We start from the raw sequence: 22273 nt of genomic DNA on the forward strand, positions 1-22273 counted from the left end.
GGTTTTCTGGGAAAGCTCGACAAACACTCGGTGCTGCCACCACTGGTCGCCAATAAAACACATTACTATCACTGTTACCTGTCAAGTCAAGGTGCTGATCTTATTGGTAACCAGTGGTGGCAGCACCGAGCATTTGTTGACTGGAGGATATGAAAGGAGATTTCAGAGAGAAAAGGGTAATTTTATAATGTATTCCAGCAGCGGCTTGTGTTTTCACCCCCCTGGCTTTTGTCAAGACTCTGATCTTTCCGTTAATCCCTTTAAAAACACAATGCAAACTTGCTATAATTAGTTAGGACGACGAGTTGTGATTTGACCCTCAGAATCCATGGGGGCTGGTTATACAAAGCTCGTCAATAGAGCTAAAGAATCGCCACGGTTACACTCATCCTCATACGGTGCATTGAAATAGAGAAATTAAAGTTGATTTTGGTTGTTTTCTGGTGTATTGCCTCAAGTGAAAAATGGTAGAATGAATTTGGATCCATATAGGCCATGACGCTCAGCTGGAAGTGACGTGTGTAATTGTACTAGTTTGTCGCTGTACTGTAGTTGGTCTCAGCAGGCTAATGACACAGCCTGTATTGTTTTACAGAGTAACTGTTCGTTGCTTCTATGAGTTGTACAGACATTCTTCCCCTCAGTTCCCGTCTCCAAGTCAACACAACACGTTTTGTGGAGCAGGTAGAAACGGCAGTTTACCGCGGCACTGAGGGCAGCGAGACACAATGCTTGTAGTGGAGCTAATACGGTAGGCATTCCCAATGGACGAGACCAGGTATACTATACTTATCTGAGATGAGTGCAACATGGGAAGGCTCTCTGTGTTTGGGGGGAGGAGGGTGTAAGGGTAAATGGTTGACAGAAACTTTGGGGGAGGTGTAAACGGAAAGCAGCTGACACAGAAAACTGAGATTATTCAATTTAAAAATCTAGAATAATGGAAGGGGGAGTAAAGATACAAGTGCTGTCCAAGGGAACAGAGACAGGTGAGGGGGACAAGAGGTGGTGTGTCTGTGTGGCAGTCAGCATGTTGGGATAGGGAGGGGGGGCAGTGCTGAGACAGTTTAACAGTTAGGGGTGTCTGGCTCCCTCTTGTGGTCACTCGGAGTCTCGCTGGACCTCGGAGGCATCAGCTCGACATATGGGGCACGTCCTGTTAGCCTGAGGGGAGACAGAGAGCAAGAGGTTAGGGAGAGAGAGACACGAGACCAGCACACAAACCACTTAAAGGTGAAGGAAATCGATGATTTGCATTTGGTGTATAACCGATATAGAGATGTTTTAAGAGGATAATACCATTATCATAATTTTTAGCATGTATGTCTGTCTCCAATCAAACTGGGCAGAGGGCCGTTATCAGCTGGGTGAAACAGAGCAGAGAGGTGAAGTGGTAAGCGTCCAAACAACAGCCTAATTAATTGAAAAACCAAGTAGTTTGTTGATCCTGAAGGTTGATTAAGGATGTCTATGTTTTTCTATATGCATATAATGTATATATATATATATATATCGGTGGGTGACAGCGTCTACTGAGATGAGTCTATAGATCTTAAAAGTAGCTGGCAGTCAGAGAGGGTGTTGCAGAGTAGGCTGTGCTGTTTAACATCAACAGCTGATAGCCACAGCATCAAGGTCAAGTGTCTACAGCAGCGCTGGCGTCACATAGCAGTGTAGCCACAGAGGGGGGATGATATCAACAGTGCCGTTGCTATGGTGATCTGGGTCAAATAGCTGTGGTCAAAGATGGCAGCGTCACATAGTAACGAGGAAAGGGGGCGGGCCCGTCGTTGCTATGACGAAGATCATATAAATAAGGTTTCTTCCGGGTAAGGGCAGACTAAGAAACGATCTAGACACGAAGCTGACGCGAGCGGACGTGGATCAGAGTCGTTCATCTCTCTCTCACCCTCACCGGTGGGGGAGGGGAGATGACACATCATTCGCTTCGGCTAACAGGAGAAGGGTTGTGGCTAACGACGAGGCCTTAGCCACCATTGGACTAAACAGCAGAAGACGACAGAATAATGAATTTAGTGTTCCATCAAAGACTTTTTCAAGGACAATACGAAATGGGTAACATCTGAGGCTTTTGTTTATGTAATAAACAACGTTTTCCAAGAAAGGTACTACGCGGCCTAGTGTCAAATTCGTATGCTTACGGATTGCATTAAAGGGGGATGACAAAGATTGTACAGCCAGTATGAGACGTCGGAGAGATAAAACACAACGTAGAGTCAACGGATACAGAGGTGATAAGTGACACAAGCCAACAGATGAAGAGGTGATACTGGCTGATTGATCTAAATCTAACAAAGGGGACATGCATTGCTATTCCTTTCACCATTTGGGCAACTTTACACAATTCCTGTGAGTCTATGGAACACATCTGTAAAGTTCATTGTTTTATATTTTTAATCAAGTACTCAAAAGCAAAAAATTTCAACTTCAAGATTTCAAGCTGTTTTGGCTGGGCTCCGCCCATAAGCACTTTGAGTGACAGTCACCCACAGTCTGCGACTGGCAGACAGAGAAATATAGAGAGATCGAGGGGGATACTAATTAATTTCGCCGCAGGGGGGCATAATCCCACGGGACAATGCATTGGTAATTTGTTTCAAATTACAATATATACCCTTGTGAATATTATTGCACGGATCGGAATATGGGCGCGCGCGTGGGAGTCAAAGATATTTTGACAGTGATATGCGAGTGCTCCCAAGGAGAAGACCCACACCAGCCCCGCGCGACGGTCAAGGTTGTGTGTAAATGCGTGTGTGTTTCCCGACAGAAGCTCCTGTCCCTCCATCTCCCTCTCTCCCGCTCGCTCTCTGCCTCTCGCTGTCAAAACCCACTTGAGGAAGTGTCGGGTATTTCCACTCGCTCTGCTGTTGAGCGAATGGTTGCGCTACAACGATAGAGGGGGCGTTACTGCAGATCAGCTCCTTGCTACGTCGCATTGCGAGTCAAATCAGAATGACCTAATTCACTGGGGGAAGAGATTGTCTCAACTGAATTAGAGCAATCCACCAAAATGGTAATTAGAGACACAGACCCATTGATACTAACCCCCATTGCTATAAAACAATGCTAAACACTGGAAAAGGCAATTTATAAGACATGGGACCTTTAACCAATATTTATATCTTATTTCTTTATTAGGGCGGCTACGTGGCGTAGTGGGCAAGGCGCTCGCCACGAAATCTGGAGACACTGGGCTTGCCTGTTCGAGCCCAGCGCTCCACATTTGCTTTCAGTTTAGCTGGTCGTCCGTACTAATACACATTGCCGTATTAGGGGGTGGGAAACTGATGGGTGGGGATCGGGCGTTGTGGACAGCGACTCCTACAGGTCGGTTGGTGCGCCTGCGCAGTAGAATCAGGAAGTGTCGGGGGCAGCGTGAGCCTCCCACGCGTTACTCCTCGCCACTGAGAGATCGAGCTGCGCAGGTGAAAAGATGCGACTGCTGTTACCTCAAGTACCGGAGGGGACTTGTGCTATGTATGACTTAGTCCACATTGCAGCCGGCTTGTGGGAGGCAAGAAACAGCGTTCGTGACAGGGGAGGGTTGAATTGGATGATATGAAATTGGGATGGGAGAAAAATATAGAAAATGGGAGAAAAAGTGGATCAAAAAAAAAATCTTATTTCTTTATTATGTTAGATTATTCTGTTATCCATTTTATCATAATTTTTTACCCTTTTGACAACGCAACAACCACTCCCTCAGGCATAAGGTTATCTTATCAATTTCATTATCTGCCGTAGTTTACAAATGGCTCTCATTTGAATACTTTGACTACGGTATGGAATAATTGTATATTATTGTGCATTTGTTTCACGCGAGCAGTAGGTCCAGATTATACGTTTGACAGCAGTGGAGAACTGCCACTACAGACTGAATACTGACAAATCAGTGGCACTTACTGTCCTTATGTCCAAACAGAATTGAAACGGCCTGAAAGCCTTGCTTTAAGATAGGATGATGTGAGTTATAGAAAGGATGTGAGTTATAGAAAGTATCATATGAGTTATAGATAGGATGATATGAGTTATAGATAGGATGATATGAGTTATAGATAGGATGATATGAGTTACAGAAAGGATATGAGTTATAGATAGGATGATATGAGTAATAAATAGGATATGAGTTATAGATAAGATGATATGAGTTACAGAAAGGATATGAGTTATAGATAGGATGATATGAGTAATAAATAGGATACAAGTTATAGATAGGATGATATGCGTTACAGAAAGGATGATATGCGTTACAGAAAGGATGATACAAGTTATAAATAGGATGATATGAGTAATAAATAGGATATGAGTTATAGATAGGATGATATTAGTTATAGAAAGGATTATACAAGAGGCGGTCAGGTGGCGTAGTGGAGATTGCGCTCGTCACCAATGCAAGAGATTGCCTTGGCTTGGGCTGATCGCTATACTAACTCGTTTGGCTGGGTTAGGGGGAGGGAAGCCGTGGGTGGGAAAACTGGCGATGTAGACAGCGACGCCTACAGGTCAGGTCTGGGCGCTTGCTCAGCGGAGGCAGGACTTGAGGAAGGCAGCGTGACCTCCCACGCGTTACACTTCACCAATGAGACCCCTCGCTGCCAGGTGAGAAGAGAGCCACTGGCTGTCGCCGCACGTGTCGGAGGAAGCGTGCGGTTACTTCAGGGTTCCCTTGTACCGACCAGTAGGAGAACATGCGCACAACAACCAGGTAGGGGAGGGGGGGGAATTGGCACAACGACTAAATTGGGACGGGGAGAAAACAGAGAAAAATCGGAGAAAGAGAGATAAAAAAATTAAATAAAAATAAAAAGGATTATATAGGGTGGCTAGGTGGTGCAGTGGGCAAGGCGGTCACCACCAATGCAGGAGACGCTGGGTTTGAGCCCAGCTCTCCACATTGCTATCAGCTTGGCTGGTCGTTCATACTAATACATTTGGCAGTATTAGGGGGTGGGAAGCTGATGGGTGGGGATCGGACGTTGTGGACAGCGACTCCTACAGGTCGGTTGGTGCGCCTGCGCAGTAGAATCAGGAAGCGACGGGGGCGGCGTGCCCTCCAAAACGCAGACCCCCGACGCTGAAAGATCGTGCTGTGCAGGTGAAAAGATGCGACGGCTGCTACCTCGAGTACCGGAGGGGACACGTTCAATGTATGGCTTCGTCCACATTACAGCCGGCTTATGGGAGGCATGGCCTAACAGCGTTCGAGACAGGGGAGGGTAGAATTGGACGATACGAAATTGGGATGGGAGAAAAATAGAAAATGGGAGAAATAGTAGATAAAAAAAAATAATAATGATTATACGAGTTATAGATAGTATCATATGAGTTATAGATGGGATGATATGAGTTATAGATGGGATGATATTAGTTATAGAAAGGATATCAGTTACATGACAGTGGGTGAACAGTGAACTCACCCTGAGCCATTTGTCAACACACTTCCCGTGGAACTCGTGGCTACAGGGCAGGACTCTCAGCAGCTGGCGGGACTCAAAGTCACTCATGCACACCACGCACCTGTAACACAACAGCAACGTCAGTACGACACCGAAACCACACGACACAGTGCAGAAAGCACCATCAGTACAACGTCATCAGTGTGTTGCCTTTGAAGTCCACATGGTTGTTTCACACCACTGCAACGGAACATCCCAGCAACAATAATATAACCACAATTACAATTCAAATACCATTTCACCTGTTGCTTAAACTGGACATGCTTGTTTCAAGACATCACCTTTTTCATTAGGTTATATTGGTTGAAATGTATTTACACCACACTAGTGGCGTCTAGATCTTATTGCCTGGAAGGACCTGGGCTGTGACTGGTGAAGTTAAGGTAAAGGATAAGGTCCAAGATAACGTCTTAGGTCAAAACTTTTACAAGTTACAGGAAGGCTTCAGGAAGGAACATTCCTACTGATATGAGACTGGTGCAAAAGGGGCGGGACTCACAGTGTTTGTTCCGATTGCTGGTTGTTGGGGTTGAACCTATAGGAAGGCAGCTGTTCTATGTCTACCTTGGTCAGTCCTCGGAGCTTGGCCTCTCCCAGGCGCTCAGCCAGGTTCAGGAGAGCCTGGGAGACAAACAATGACACAAGATTCTGATTTCTGTCTTCATAGTATTCGATTGCAGGCATCTTGGTCGCTAAAAACAAGGGGATTGTAATCAAATAGCAGTTGATAACCATTAAATGACAACTGTGGCCAATGAGCTGTGACATTGCAACATATTGTATGACAAAACACTCTCATCATCGGACCCAGACTGATTGAAAAGTTTAACAAACATATTACTACTGTTGCCATGTGGGGAGCCACTATAAGTCAGCTCAGGCCATTTTGAGTCTCAGCCCATAGTTCAAGGAATTAGACTGAATGTCTGGTTAGTTATTGGTCTACACAAAGACATGAAGCCAAAAGGAATGATACCCTGCTTTATAAGGCTGTCCTTTCTTAGTAGATAAGTCAATTTATAGAGTGTCTTAGGGGGGGGAGGGATATATATATATATATATGCATCCGTTTTTGTTTAAGTTTGATTCATACTGGATAACATTTAAAAAGAAAGAAACAATGAGTCAAACCTCATAGTTTTCCACTTCTCCATCCTCCACGTCAAGCTCTAGGCTGATGGCTGGACCTGCAGGCTGGACTGGCAGCATTGAACTGGACAAGAGGTCATAGACAAAATAATTACATATTTTCACCAAAGGGCCACATTAAAGCTGCACAGTGGAAGATTGGCTCCCTGTGGCCATGATGGGTACCTGCACCTTTTTAAAATATATAAAACATGTCAGATAAGAGAAAAAAACAAGAGGAATTTATTTTGTGTCGTTCAGCAATATATTTTCATGAAGGTTACATAGTGCAGGTTTAAGGTAAAGTAAACTGGACAAAGGGTAGCAGTAATGTGGTGGAAGAAAGAACGTGTTTGATTTTCGGCGCAATCAAAAGGTATAGAATTACATTAACGGCTCTTCTTGTGTTGCAGTCTTTTACCACTAGTGACTATGAATCGTATTAATTGCCGTTTTCTACCACAACAAATAACCCAAGAAGCTGTGGGAAACCTTCACAAATAGAAAACCTATAAATCAAATTCACTGTGACACATTTATGTCAATAATCAGGCATTTCCAGTCACTGAAGCAAAATGAGTGAGAACTTCCGTTTGCCGCTCCAAAGAGGGTCAAATGTTTAAATGTAAAGGTTGTACTCTAGGGGTGTAACAATCTCAATACAGAACTGAAAATCTGAGTAAGATTACTGGTGTTGAAGATCTGGTGTATTCAATTTGACTTAATCACAGAGTTTCACCCATTACTGCTGGCCGGATGTCATCTTGCCGAGCGACACTGGTCTACTTACAGGAAGTAAGGCAGGAAGCTGGGGTGGTAAGGCGAGGGTGGCAGTGGCTGCTGGGACCGGTAGCGTCGACCCGGGATACGCCGGGGCATGAAGTTGGGATAGGACTAGTGGGAGGGCAGAAAAGACATGAGTAACTGATAAAAACTGCAGAAAACAGAATAGACTACTACACCCATTCTAGGTCTCAGGTAAGGTCCTGGACAAAATCAATCATTAAAACAATGTAGTGTCAACTGTCAACACAAACGTTTAATGTTGCCATAGTGAATCTTGTGATTCTATCGATTGAGAAAAAATATATACATATCAATTCATTCTAGGTGGGGTCTCATTTTCAACTGTATTGGAAGAGCCAAAAACATGAAAGTGAGAGCTTCCATGATCTAATGGGGGAACAATTCATGTTTTACCATACAATATGGCGCAACAATCATGATGATTATCACCTGCTATTTTCATTACAATCACTGGTTGAGACCAAGATGTCTGTAATCAAATACTAAGAAGTCATCCCTACTGGATTCAAAGTGTATAAGTGCAGACGTTTTGTGAAGAGGCCACAGAAGACTAGCAAGATGCTGCTCACCACTCAACAGTTGTAAATTCTTATTCGAGTCATGTATTTCAAAACATAAGCAGAGGCAGTGATCCATTCCTAGTGTCGACTCGTCACAATACCAGAATTTTTACTTCTATGCCAACACCAAGTTAACCATCACGATTAATACCCCGACAATAAAAGACGAAGTTATGAAAACATCATAATTAAATTATAATTGATACATTATATGTTGAATGTGCAATGTTGAAAACATTTAAAATAGAAAACATTTTAACTTTTCCCAGAAGTTGGCTTCAAACTGATGGTAAACGTCACTTTGGCATTAACCAAAGAATGCTCAGCATGCCTGAACATCACCGGTCACAACTGGCAATCATGGGGTGAACTGTGTGTGAGATGAACAGAGTTTGCTTGTGCCCAGGCCGAGACTACCCGCACAAACATCAAAGAAGCATGGTCATGCATCCACAACACAGAAGAAAAGCAATGACTGCAATGTGTTCCTAAACATAAACAAAGAGCGTTTTTTTCCAAACATGTTGAGGGGCTTAAGATAACGTTCAAAAGACAAATATAACAATACATATCACGTTATAGTACATTTTCTGTCAATTCAATAACATATTTGTCTATACAAAGTAACCACATACTTCATGACTACTCTTTGATAATCCTGAGTGTGAACTAAATACAAATGAAAGGCACGCACACACACAACACGGAGAAAACATGTCACCCCGGCATCCCTTTCTACGGTCGCTTTTACTTATCTTGCACAAAAACAATCATTTCCACGGATTTGATCAGAGTAGGTATTGGATGGATGCAACTAAATAATAACAAAACGGATGACTGACTAGTAGGGATGTCCGATATTATCGGCGGATATGGTCATTAAAATGTGATATCGGAAAATATCGGTATCGTTTTCTTTTTACATTTCTATAACCTTTATTTACCCAGGCAAGCAAGTAAGAACAAATTCTGATTTTATTTATTGTCAAAAGTATGCATAATGTTGTGTTAATTCCACAACAAGAGATATGTAATGTTAATTACCTGAAATTATTCAGTTTTTGGGGGGGGGGAAACCCTGCATATATCGGTATCGGTTGATATCGGTATCGGAAATTAAGAGTTGGACAATATCGGTATAGGTAAAAAAGCCAATATCGAGCATCCCTACTGACTAGCTATTAAAAGCGAAAGTAAATCAAAATTAAAAACATAAGGTACTGTAGGCTAAATAGTGGGTAATAGTTTAGCCAATAGTGGCCTCGCACAGAATGTTTGTGTAGTGGTATTTCGTCCAACATGGATGCCTGTAACCACTTTCGAAAGAAAATGACAAATTTCTGTGCAGTGGTAGAGTACCGGTAGGTAAAACATTGGAAAAGCATAATATCATTGTTCTACTGTGACTTGTTTACAAGATCCAGTAATAAAACACCAATATATTACATTGATATAGTATGTAGGTTGCTCACCACGCCAAAGAATTCCTGTGGCAGTGGATCATGGGAGAGGAAGTGAAGCTGTGTGGAGTGAGGGGTGAGGGCAGGGTGTGCAGCTGGAGGGTAGTGGAGCCCCGCCCCCAGAGACAGGTGCTCTCCTAACAGCTCCACATCATTCTCTATCCTCTGTAACGGCTGGGGGGAGGGGAACAAGAAAGACTGTCACAAAGCTGACTCAGAAGAACAAATACATACAACCATCTAAAAGAGCTGCAACTAACAACTATTTTGATAATCAATTCATCTGTCAATTATTACTTTGATTAATCACAAAAAAGCTACATTTATGCAAGAAACAAAATGCTATTCCTTGTCTTGTACAATGCTCTTTCAAAAAACCTGCAAAGTGACGGTTATAAAACAAAAGGAAATGTATAGAGCAAGAGTGCAAAAAATATCTTAATATAGACCCAACTAATCGATTATAAAAATAGTTGCTAACCCTACCCTCTTATAATATAATAAATTGTATGGGAATAAACAAAATTTAAAAATATTTACACATCATTTTATTTTATGAACCCCTATTTTCTGAAAATGCATACCTATGTAAATGGAATATTGCTCCACTTCTACCAGGGTAATTTGCATATTATTGGTATCTAGGGGCATCTATGGACCTCAGTGAATGTATTCCCAGTGTCAGAAATATTGTGTCTATTACTAGGCTTGCTTAAATTGTAATGAAACAAAAAGGAGAATATGAATTGTGATTTTTCTTTGCATCTTTGACAGTGAATAACACCATGCTAAAAATGACCAGACATGAAAAACTGCCACTGATCTCGTGCAGGACCTTCTTGAGATAATGTGTACAAAAAATCTAAGGAAATGCATAAAGGGAAGATGATTAAACAGAAGGTTTTGTAGATGCAGTACTGAATTCTCCCATCCGGACCAATGCGATTTGAAATATTATTATTATACTTTATTTTTGCCAGGGTGGCACAATTTTGAAACTAATTTAAAATCTAATTGTTGCTACATGCAAAAAATAGGGAAGATAAACTAACTGTGCTTCAATACCAATAACATTAAGTTTTGTGGTTAATTATCCAGAGTAATAAGAGATATTAAAAAAATGCATACAGAAGTAATTTGCTTGAAACCCCATAGAGGCCTTTGGGAAGTGTCGTTCGGAAAAATTCCAACGCTCATCGAAAGCTGTCGGTGTCCTCTTCAAAATGGCCCCAAACAAACTACAATTCCCGAAGTTCAAACTTTCCAAAATGGTCGACTTTCACGAACTAAACAACCTAAACGAAACCGAAAATCGATCTAATAACACTTTAACCTATTGGTAAACTAACGTATTGATGATAATATACATTATAACTGCTGTTGTGACATGGTTATGATGTTTATACTTGAATACGTTTGAAAAATAAAACAATACTTTTGTCAGAAAGTCTAGACAGATTGATTTATGACGTGATGTCATTTGCGGTCCGCCGATGGACCACACGGGTGGAAGAGGTTAAGGCGAGACTACCCAGGTGAATAGGCAAAAGAAATATTTGAATAGATCTATGAAACTTTCCCAGTTTGTTATGTAACGGAACGTAGACCAAATGCGTCCACATTTTTATAGGATTCTAGCACATTTTCATAATAGCGAATATTACCGTTTTCATTGAGGTTTCTTACAAATTAACGATGCTTTGTGTTGTCCTTTATATGCCGATTATAATTCAAATCTTAAATTGTACCATATGTCCCCATTTAGACAACATATGTAACGCTACCAGCGCACTTTTGTTAAGATAATTAGTTTACCATTCGCGGTCGCTATACCGCAGTCGCATACCGCTGTTTAGATCACGTCGAAGAATAGACACATCCCAGTGACATGTGACCTGTGCTAACGCTCTTGGGAAATGTATTCATGTAGTTTTCAACATTTTCACCTTTTAATTTTAAACCAATGCTGCCATCTACTGACAACAGAAAGTGTTGTCTAATCGTCACCTTGAGAGCCACTTCCGTATACAGCGTCGCCCGAAACCCATTCTAGAGATTCACACTTTTTGCTGGGAATGGGGCGTGGCCGTATTTGGTCCCAGACAATAAGAGTGGCTGCAATTGGTCACTGTGACGTTACATAACTACTAAGAAAAAATGTATTGCAAGTTTTCTGAGATCTTATGTTTATATATGCAAAATAGGCGTTACCTAATTAAATATGCACTCATTTGCATATGTTTCCAGGGTAGACATCACCAACATTGGATGATGCCAGATAAAAAAAAATCATTATGTTGACACATAACACAATGAACTTTGTTCAGAAGGGATTGTGGCTATGTCTTTTTATCATCCCATACATCAGGAAATGCTGTCTACAGTCATAAAAAATCTATTTCCGCCAGGTTTTTTGGTATAAATGTACTATAAATCAGGCTATGAATGATATATCAACAAACCCCTCTGAACAAAGATGCAGGGTATATATAGGAAGAAATGTGGAAAGCATTTATCACTGGAAACACAATACCCATCTCGTTTCTCCCTACTCACTGATCGGGCCTGCTGTGTGGGGTAGGGTCCGAACTGTCCGGGCTGCGGGAGGTGAGGCGGGTGATGGGAGAGGTGTTGGGGAGGGTGGGGGAGGTGGGGCGGGGGCAGGAGGAAGGCAGGGTCGCTGGTGAGCAGAGAGGGGAACGGGTAGGGCATGGGCAGGTGCTGCACCGAGCAGGTCTGGAGAACCTGGGGAGGAGGCACAGCATTTCAATACAGTTTCAAAACAGAAATAAAACATAAATTCATGCCATGTCATTACAGGTGACATGACACACAGTAGTCGTGTCATGCAGTAAAGAAAAAAAAAGACATTAAAGTAAAAGACATAAAATGCAGCAACATCTGACCATCATTTGACAAATGATATTGGAACAATAATGATAAGCAAATAGACATTTACTGAGAGAAAAAAAAAGACGCACGTATAAATCTGTTTAGAAACCGTGCTCGTGGGATTTGTAAACCGTACCCTTGGATTACAAATCCACTCGGACACAAATCCAAGGGCAGTTTACAAATCCGTGGGCATGGATTCATAATCCGAGGGCACGGTTTACAAAACCGCCAATTCAATTAGATTAAAATATTGCAGAGGTTTAATATTATGGGCAAGATATAGTTAGAATCAGCTCAAGCTCAACCACACAACCTGGCTACACTATAAGAAAGTATATTTAAGCCACTAAGAGCAAGTTTATGAACATGCCTGAGAATGACAAATATGAATACCATTAGCCTTAGGGATGGGAATCGAAAACCGGTTCGCGTTGGGAGCCGGTTCTTAATTGTCCGATTCCTGGAATCGCATGCCTCCGTGACTATCGATTCCTCTTATCGCTGCCAGGTTTTTCCTACAGTTGCGCATAACGTTAGCGTTAGCATGCAGCCATAGAGCAGACTATTTGATTCCTTAAGGGCTCGAAATTGCCTGGTTTTTAGTCATATGCTCCCGAAACGCTCCCGCTGTTTGACTGTTTCTAAGTGCAGTGATTGAAAACTACTCTAATGCTTTAGAACCGAGTCATTCATTTAATTCGGGGCAACCTACCAGCCGCGGAGCTAACGTTAGCTAACGCTAGCTCATACAGACACACAGAGAGAGATAACAGCTGACAGCAGGTAGTACAGGTACAAATACAAAAAAAGTGGATGGGGGCTGTTGTGTAAACCTTGTACTCTTTAGTTCACATATAATAAGAGATGGAGAGAAGGGCGGCTACGTGGCGTAGTGGGCAAGGCGCTCGCCACGAAATGCTAGAGACGCTGGGCTCGTCAGTTCGAGCCCAGCGCTCCACATTTGCTTTCAGTTTAGCTGGTCGTCCGTACTAATACACATTGGCCGTATTAGGGGGTGGGAAACTGATGGGTGGGGATCGGGCGTTGTGGACAGCGACTCCTACAGGTCGGTTGGTGCGCCTGCGCAGTAGAATCAGGAAGTGTCGGGGGCAGCGTGAGCCTCCCACGCGTTACTCCTCGCCACTGAGAGATCGAGCTGCGCAGGTGAAAAGATGCGACTGCTGTTACCTCAAGTACCGGAGGGGACTTGTGCTATGTATGACTTAGTCCACATTGCAGCCGGCTTGTGGGAGGCAAGAAACAGCGTCCGTGACAGGGGAGGGTTGAATTGGATGATACGAAATTGGGATGGGAGAAAATATAGAAAATGGGAGAAAAAGTGGATATAAAAAAAAAAAAAAAGAGACGGAGAGAGTGTGATCACGTTGACTGTTTACTAGTAGGCAAGTCAGGAAGTACCGTGCAACATACAAACATGTCCGTGTGCAACACGAGCCAATACCTTACAGGACAGGGGCGAGCGGGGACTGGGGAGGGAGCTCTGTGTGTGTGTGTGTGTGTGTGTGCGCTGCTCTTCTGAAAGACAAGATGACAGAGTCGAAGGAATAACGACCAGTTGAATGCAACTACGATTCAATAGATTAAATTAGTTTAAGAATAAAAAAATTCAAAAAATAAAAAATATTTAAGAGAATCTCAAATACATTAGTTTATTTAAGTGTAGGCTATCTTTTGTTTTGTTTTGTTTTTTTTGTATTATTTTTCTTTAAAAAAACATAACATAAAATTAGACACACAAGCATTAACAGTAAACATCCAATGTAAATCACCATTTGAATCAATATAAATGTACTGTAGTTTACGAGATATAATCCTATATCTTACCTTACATATACCTATATCTATAGTCCTTGCCCCACAACTACCCACCCCAGTTAGGACAGCGAAACACGTCCAATCTTTCGCCGTCGACTAAAGACGCAGTTCTTCAACCATTATCTGAATTAAAAAAAAATTATAATAATTCTAACCCTAACTAACCGTAGTCATGCACTTGTCCTAATAAACTAACCTACACTGTAGCACTCAACACTTTGATGAACATTGTTGCTCAGCTGATAAGAGTTGTGCCCTTCCTGATGGCTTGTCGTACAGAACATGTAAGTCGCTTTGAATAAAAGCGTCAGCTAAATCAGGGGTTCCCAAACTTTTCAGGCCAGGGCCCAGAAAATAAGGCGTCAGAGAGCCGCGGCCCAATGCACATCGTCTGGCTTTTTTTTATTTATTTTTTTTGCCAGGCGACCGATTTTTTAAGCCAAATATCACTTCAATCCTATTAAGTTAGTTCAAGTTAGTTATTCATTTATATGTGCTATTTATGAGAGGGCTAACTTGTTGCAAAATAATAATGATAATAATAATAGCCTCATTAAAATACTATTGTTGCTTCGGTTGTTTTCAGCGTTTTATGTGCATACTCTGTTATTTAGTTTGAAATGTTCGTTGAAATAAGTAGATTTTTCGTTTTTGTTTATTTATTAAGTTAATATAAAACCATATAGTCACATTTTAGAATACAATAGAATCGAATTTTAGAATACAACTAGAAACACTGTCCTGGCCTGCTTCTAAGTTCAGTGGCCTGACAAAAAAATAAAAAATAAAAAAATAAAAAATAATTTTTTATAATTTTTTTTTTTTTAAATCATCTCGCGGCCCACCCGTGGCTGTTCGCGGCCCACCTTTGGGTCGCGACCCCGACTTTGGGAACCACTGAGCTAAATGACTAAATGTACTTGCTATCTAATACAATACATATTATGCTCTTGCTCGCTCTCCCCCCCCGGACCCCCACTTGGATAATCCATCCATTTTCATTCGCTTCTAATCAGGCATTACAATTCATATGCTAGCTTTTATTCTCTCCACCACTTCTAACCAGATTGCAATGTTGGTTTCACTGACACCTAAAATTCTTGCTGTAGATATCTCTAGATAAATCACATCGAGATAGGTAATAACCCATACCTTCCGGCACATTTTATCCAGTTGAATCCATCGTGATGCTATCAACTTTTTAGCAGCTGTGAGACCGGATAAAACTAGTCTCTTTAGTTGTATAGGGGCTGCAAACTGAAAAACATCATTCAACAGCAATACAGAGGGATGTACAGGTATGTTCAGAAATAAGAATTCTGATAATTGCTGGGTCACTTCTTCCCAGAATATTTTAACCGGTGGGCAATCCCAATACATGTGCATAAATGTACCCTCATCCCCATTTGAACATAAGGAACATAGAGAATCTTGTTTAAGTCCCATTCTGTTCAATCTTATATGAGTCAGGTATGTCCTCTGAATATAATTAAGATTAATTTGTTGATGGTCCGGGTTGCGTGACGCAATTCGAACGTTTGCCCAGACTTCTTGCCAATCAAAATCTATTTCCAAGTCTGGTAAATCCCTCCTCCAGACTGAGTCTAGGGGAAGGATTCCATACGAAGACGTTAGTAAGTGATGATAAAAAACAGATACGAAGCCTCTCGATGTCTCTCTTTCATAGAATAATTTGTGATATCTGTGGTGCTCAATTGGTATCCTTAATGGGACTCCATGAGCCTTCAAACAATCCAATAACTGTGCGTAAAAATAATATGTGGAACTGGTGGTTAAATTTGTTATGTATATCTTGATAGCTACAAAAACCCAGTTTGTTGAAAACATCTCCCAATGTGTGTATGCCCTGCTTTTCCCATTTGGGATATCTGATAGGACGTTTTCCAATAAGGAGTGCATTGTTATTGAATAAGGGAGTATGGCTATGCCATTTATGTTGGTTAGAATATTTCTTTTGTGTTTCACGCCATATCCGGATCACATGTGTAATAAGGAGGCCAAATTTCAATTCGCATTGCTTAATTGATAACATGGTGTATACTATGTCCTGCAGTCTATGTGGTGCTACTATATTTTCTTCTAAGTTTCTCCAGGATACAGATGCTTGGGAGTCAAACCAGGTTGTCAGTGGTCTTAAAGAGTACGCTTTAAAATAGTGGTAAAAGTCTGGAAATGCTAAACCTCCGTCGGCTTTGTTTCTCTGTGCGGTGGATCTTTTTATTCGTGGAGGTTTGTTATTCCAAATAAATGTATATGCGATGGAGTGTAATTTTTTCCAGTAACCATCAGGAGGGGGTAACGGTAACATTGAGCTAATGAAGTTGATTCTAGGTAAAACAACCATCTTAACTATTGATACTCGTGCCTGTACTGAGTTTTTAAGTTTGGACCACCTGTCAAAGTCGTATTTGATCTTATCTTGGAATTTTGTGTAATTGTACTTCACCGTTTGGCTTATAGTAGGGAATACCTCAACTCCTAAACATCTGAAGTGTTTTACCATTGGTATTTTTTCTGGAAGGAGTATATTCTTTGCAGGGGCATTAAGTGGTAGGAAGGCCGACTTTGGCCAATTTATCCTAAATCCCGATAGATTGCCAAAGTCATCAATCAACTTGAGAAGATGAGACATTGAGGTGGTAGGGTTTTGCATGAACAATATTACGTCGTCCGCATATAAACTAATATGATGTTGTGTGCCCTTAATTGCGATTGGTTCTATGGATTGGGATTGTCTTATATATTGTGCTAAAGGCTCTAATGATAAAGCGAATAGTCCGGGACTAAGAGGGCAACCCTGTCTGGAAGAGCGCAATACCGGAAAGATTTCGGAGGTGATTATACCTGTTGTAATCATGGCCGATGGGTCTTTGTATAATACTTTTATCATATCAATGAATCCTTTTCCTAACCCCATCCTTTCTAGTACTGCCCATAAATAAGACCATTCCAACCTATCAAAGGCTTTCATCGCATCCAGGGACAGCATCGCTATAGGTGGAGTGTCATCCTTGCTGGCATCTAGCACATGTAATAACCATCTTATATTATCCGTGATCAAGCGGCCTCTTATGAAACCAGTCTGATCAGGATGAACTAAAGACGTCATATGCTTTTGAAGTCTGATGGCTAATACCTTGGAATACAGCTTGATATCGGTTCCGAGGAGGCTCAAGGGTCTATAACTACCGCAATCGGTGGGGTCTTTGTCCTTTTTAAGGAGGACTGTTATGAGTGCAATATTGTCGATCTTATGAAAATTCCCCTCCTTGATTGAGTATAAAATCATATTAAGTAATAGGGGTCAAATTACATCCCAGCATGAGAGGTACATTTCTGGTGGGATACCGTCCCTTCCAGGAGCCTTACCACTTTGCATTTCAGATATAGCCTCCCTAAGTTCATCTAGTGTGATGGGTGTTTCTAACTGTTTAGCGTCATCCTCTGATAGTTTAGGAAGGTTAATTTGATTAAGATACATGTCCATTTTGTTTTGATCGAAGGCCATTTCTGATTTGTACAAGTTGGAGTAAAACTTTTTGAATGTCTCGTTGATTTTTTTAGGGTCTGTAACAAGTCCTTACTGTGCCTTAATAGTAGGGATATCTGCAAATTTTGCGTTGGCTCGTATCTGCATAGCTAGTAGGTGACTTGGTTTAGAACCATGAAAGCAATACTGTTGTCTTGTGCTACGTATTTGAACTTCAGATTGTTGTTTAAAAATGGCATTAATCTCTTTTTTTAACACATTAATTTCAGATTCCAATCGAACAGAGTAGTTGTATTGTAAAGAGGAAAATAACGTAGAGTAAAGCGTTTCCAGCTCTGCCAGTTTTGAACAACGATTCTTGCATAGTTTGGAGGCAAAGACCATAGTGAAATCCTTGATAAATCCCTTTACCGCCATCCATAATATTCTGGGGTCCTGTACCGATTGCGCATTCTCCAGCAGGAATTCAACAAGAGCTTCTTTAAATTGTGTATTGAATTCCTTGTTTTTCAGCAATATCGAGTTAAATCGCCATCTTGGGGCTCGGGATGACAGTATACCAAATGAACCTTTTAGGATTAAATAACAGTGATCTGATCTGCATTGGGTACCATTTCCACGTCATAGTTATCAAATAGTCTAGGTGCGAAAACATAATCTATTCTGGAGAATGTATTGTGTCTTGCAGAGTACTTTCGGGCCGTTGGGTTGAGTGATCGCCATAGGTCATTTACACCTGTATTCTTAGACCAATCCTTTAGTGCATTAGATGAATTTTTCAGATCATTGGAAAAGGTGTGATAAGATTTATCCATCCCGGGATCCCAAATGGCATTAAAATCTGCGCCAATTATAAATGAGTATTCAGGAAAGTTTAACATTGTTCTGGTAAGTGTAGCGTAGAAGTTAGCCTCGTAAAGATTTGGGGCATATGCCGCTACCAACGCTATTTTCCTGTTACTGTATACAATTATAGCTATGGTTATCCGACCATCCGTATCAGACCATACGTCCTGCAATTCAATATTCAACTTCCGTTTCGCGACTATAGCAACTCCACGGGATCTCGTTCCAAAGGAAGAGTGGCTAATGTTATGATATATGTTGTCCGCTAGCATTACTTTGTCTTCCACTAAAAGGTGCGTTTCGCTTAGAAGAGCCACATCAAACTGTTTGTTTTTCATCAGTGTGAGCACGCTTTTGCGTTTGTTGTTTATTTATTCCCCCAGTATTCCAAATCATTATATTCAAACTAGCCATAATCTATGCAGGTTGTTGTGTACTTGTTAGTAATGCGTCTAGAGTACGAATTCACAATGGATACATATCCAATTATTGAGGTCCCGTTGAGAGCCGAGCTTAAAAACATACATATATACAAATAATCCCCTAAACCCCCCTCCCTCAAAGAGCCGTACCTGTGTTCCTTTGACACCCCCTTTGCGTACAACTCCACCCTCCCTTACACCACCGGTTAGCCCAGAATGAGCCATTTATCCTTAACTTTCCTATGCAAATTGCCATAGGATCTAAAACTTAAATTCTAATTTAATAGAATGTCACCCGTGGCCTAGCCACTCTCCCGTTAATGTAATAAAAAAAAATGAAAAAGAAAATGCCTCAATTAGTATACTCATTTGAACCTTCTACTAACATGTATAGGTTGGAACATTTCAGAAAACCAAGAAAAAGAAAGAAAGATGTTTAGAACTAAATTATAGATATCCCAAAAATTAGGGAACAATTGCTTAAATTTTCAAATAACTTTGCCAAGCTTACACATCCAAGGGTGGGCATTAATCCGTTATGAAGGTTTATTGATCTTCCATATCTGGTTCATGTGCAGGTCACATACCGATTTTATTGTTCCAGGGCCTTCATTGAAAAAGTCCAGTGTATTCCAAAAAGTTAGCCACCGATCATGACTTGTGGAAAACTGATGTTTATGTTCCAGTGCATTCTTCCTGCCATAGAGTTATGTCATTCCAGTGTATTCCAGTATATTCCAATATGACAGAGCGTTCGAAAAAATCCAGAATGTTCCAAAATGTCAACATCAGACCATGACCTGCACAAAACCATAAATCTATAAATATAGTGTCTAGCATTTCGTATTAAACTATTTGTACCTCAATGTTGTCAAAAGCTTGTTTGATGCCGTTTTTGATGTCATAACATAGCAAAGTTATCCACATAGATAAAAAAAAAAGATGAATAAACTTGTCATCCACGTTGTATATTCTTCATGTATTCTTCGGCCACTTCAGGCAAACGGAGCCCGAACCTTTTTCCATTTCCCTCCACAATGGAAAGATTCGCTGGATAACGTAGGATAGGACGGATATTTTTCTCATAGAGCTGATGCATCACAACCTTGTAACGGGCTCGTAGAGTTATAGCCTCCTTGCACATATCTTCGTAGAACGACACTTGTTTCCCTTTGTACGTCAGTTTTCCCCACTTCTTACGTGCATCCCTGATGATCGTGTCTCTTATTTCAGCTTTACGCAGGCTAGCAATGATCACCCTCGCTTTGTTGCTGCTGTAGTCTCGGGTGCCGACTCTGTAGCGTTGGTCCACTGTCGGTGCTGTAGGGAGGGTATCTGAACCTAGAATTTCAGCTAACACTGTCGCGAACGAGTCGTCTGTGCATTTGACTGATTCATCCAATCCCACTATACGGATATTAAATATACGGGAGTAACGTTCGATTTCGAGCAACCTATTCGTTGTTTTCTTGTTGTTGTCATGTATCTTCTGCAAAAGCTCCTCGTCACCCTCTTGCATCTCCACCGCTAGTTCCGCGATATTATCATGTAGAGCCTTATTGCCCTCAACGAGTTTCAGTGTATATTCGCCCATGGTATTTTCAACTGCAATAATGCGCTCGGTTTGTACTGCAGCCGCTGCTTTAAATTCTTCGAATTTAGCTTCGATAGATAACTTGAAAGCGTTAGCATTAGCGTCAGCCCTATCAGCAATATTATCAGCCTTGGCGTCAACTTTATCAACCTTGTCGGTTAAGATCTTTACCTTGTCGGTCAAGTTCTTTATCAGAATAGCCAGAGACTCGAAATCGTGTGATGTATTCTCCATGACTGTCTCGGGTGAGGTTGCAGGAGCGGTGGAAGCGATGGTATTATCGTTTGTTTTATTCTCGATCTCGATTGTCCGAGCCTTCACGGAGCGCGTCTCCGCAGGGTCTGCCGTTAGATTGTCTGCTCCACGTCTCTTTACAGGTTCTTTCTTTGATGTCATGTTGATTCTTTCTGTTGATATAGTTAGTAGAAGGTCTTAGTTAATATATACGTCGAGGTTTAAACACATTAGTGTTGTAAAAAGTGGGTTTTGAAGCAAAATTAACATGAACGGGAGCGGAGCTATTGACCAATGCGACCGCTACATGCTGTTGTCAAACCGGAAGTCCAATTATTTATTTATTTTTTTTACAGTTTTTGTATTTTTCTGACATGGGGGCTCAACAATAAATGACAATCAGAAATGTCAAGTTGCATGTTGTTATTCTAACCAGCTTAGTTCTGTTGCATTTCCAATTTATTTATTTTAATTATAAATTTATCAGGATTCGATAAGGGAATCGATAATAGAATCGTATCGATAAAATCTTATAAATTCCCATCCCTAATTAGCCTACAAACACATCGCCATGGTCTCTAACAAGATAAAATGGTCCTTTATTAATCCCCACTGTCTGCATGAATATCATAGCTAGCTCAATAGCATAGAGAATGTGGTTTAAAGTTAGTAGAGAGGACATCAGTGACTCATTCAATTGTATTACCTAAATATAAATTCATCATTAGTGATAGATTAAGCTATATAGAATAGAATATAGAATAGATTAGAACATGCAATGTGAACTAGTTTGTTTCCAGGTCAAATATAATTCAGTTAAGGTCTTTTTAAATATATGCATTTTCTTTTTTTACAGGTGGCTGAGGGTGGAAGTAGTAAGGTGTGGGACTACATTATAATAATAATATGTATATATATATGTATTTATTTGTTTGTTTAAATAAGTATAATAGAGTGAGGAGCAGAGTGAGGAGCAGAGTGAGGAGCAGAGTGAGGAGCAGAGTGAGGAGCAGAGTGAGGAGCAGAGAGAGGAGCAGAGAGAGGAGCAGAGCAAGTGAAAACCCCATAATATGTTGTTTTCACTCAAAAAAGTGGAATAGTCTACCTTTTCACCCTTCTCCTCCTTAGCAAGAGTGGACGCCAATCCAAGAGCAGATGTCCGGTCATGTGGACCGCATCAGCAACGATTTGTTACACTTGAAACGATAGCGCGCGCGCGCCCCCCCCCCCCCCCCCCCCACACACACAAAACTCACAGAAGGGGCGACACTGCAGACGGGGTAGTGCTGTCCACTGAAGACCACAGAGCAGGCTGGGAGGTGCTGTGGGGGAGAGCGGGGAGGCAGGCCCGGTGACGCCCCTGGAGGAGAAACGGGGTATGACACTGGAGAACCCTAAAATAAAAAGCATCAAAGGGCAGCGGTAAACATACTTACAGATGTATTCATGTCACAGGACATTTGGCAGCGGCCCTATACCATCCATTGTAAAACCTTTGGT

The 22273-nt window shown here is 41.3% G+C and overlaps 1 protein-coding gene across 2 annotated transcripts in view; it reads right to left on the reverse strand.

Annotated features, from left to right (window-relative positions):
- Positions 1-236: 236 nt before the first annotated feature.
- The window catches only part of LOC311242791 (E3 ubiquitin-protein ligase RNF38-like), an 86578-nt gene continuing 64541 nt past the window's right edge, over positions 237-22273 (reverse strand). For both annotated transcript variants that reach the window (XM_084331826.1, XM_084331825.1), the window contains exons 6-13: positions 22030-22167; positions 11992-12180; positions 9448-9609; positions 7399-7502; positions 6612-6693; positions 5980-6101; positions 5442-5541; positions 237-1164 (exon numbers count right to left, since the gene is read on the reverse strand). In XM_084331826.1, coding sequence (XP_084187952.1) covers positions 1102-1164; positions 5442-5541; positions 5980-6101; positions 6612-6693; positions 7399-7502; positions 9448-9609; positions 11992-12180; positions 22030-22167 — 960 coding nt within the window. In that variant the 3' untranslated portion in view covers positions 237-1101. The remainder of the gene's footprint in view (positions 1165-5441; positions 5542-5979; positions 6102-6611; positions 6694-7398; positions 7503-9447; positions 9610-11991; positions 12181-22029; positions 22168-22273) is intronic.

Source organism: Notolepis coatsorum, assembly GCF_963971535.1.
Source record: "Notolepis coatsorum genome assembly, chromosome: 16".
Classification (NCBI taxonomy): Eukaryota; Metazoa; Chordata; class Actinopteri; order Aulopiformes; family Paralepididae; genus Notolepis; species Notolepis coatsorum.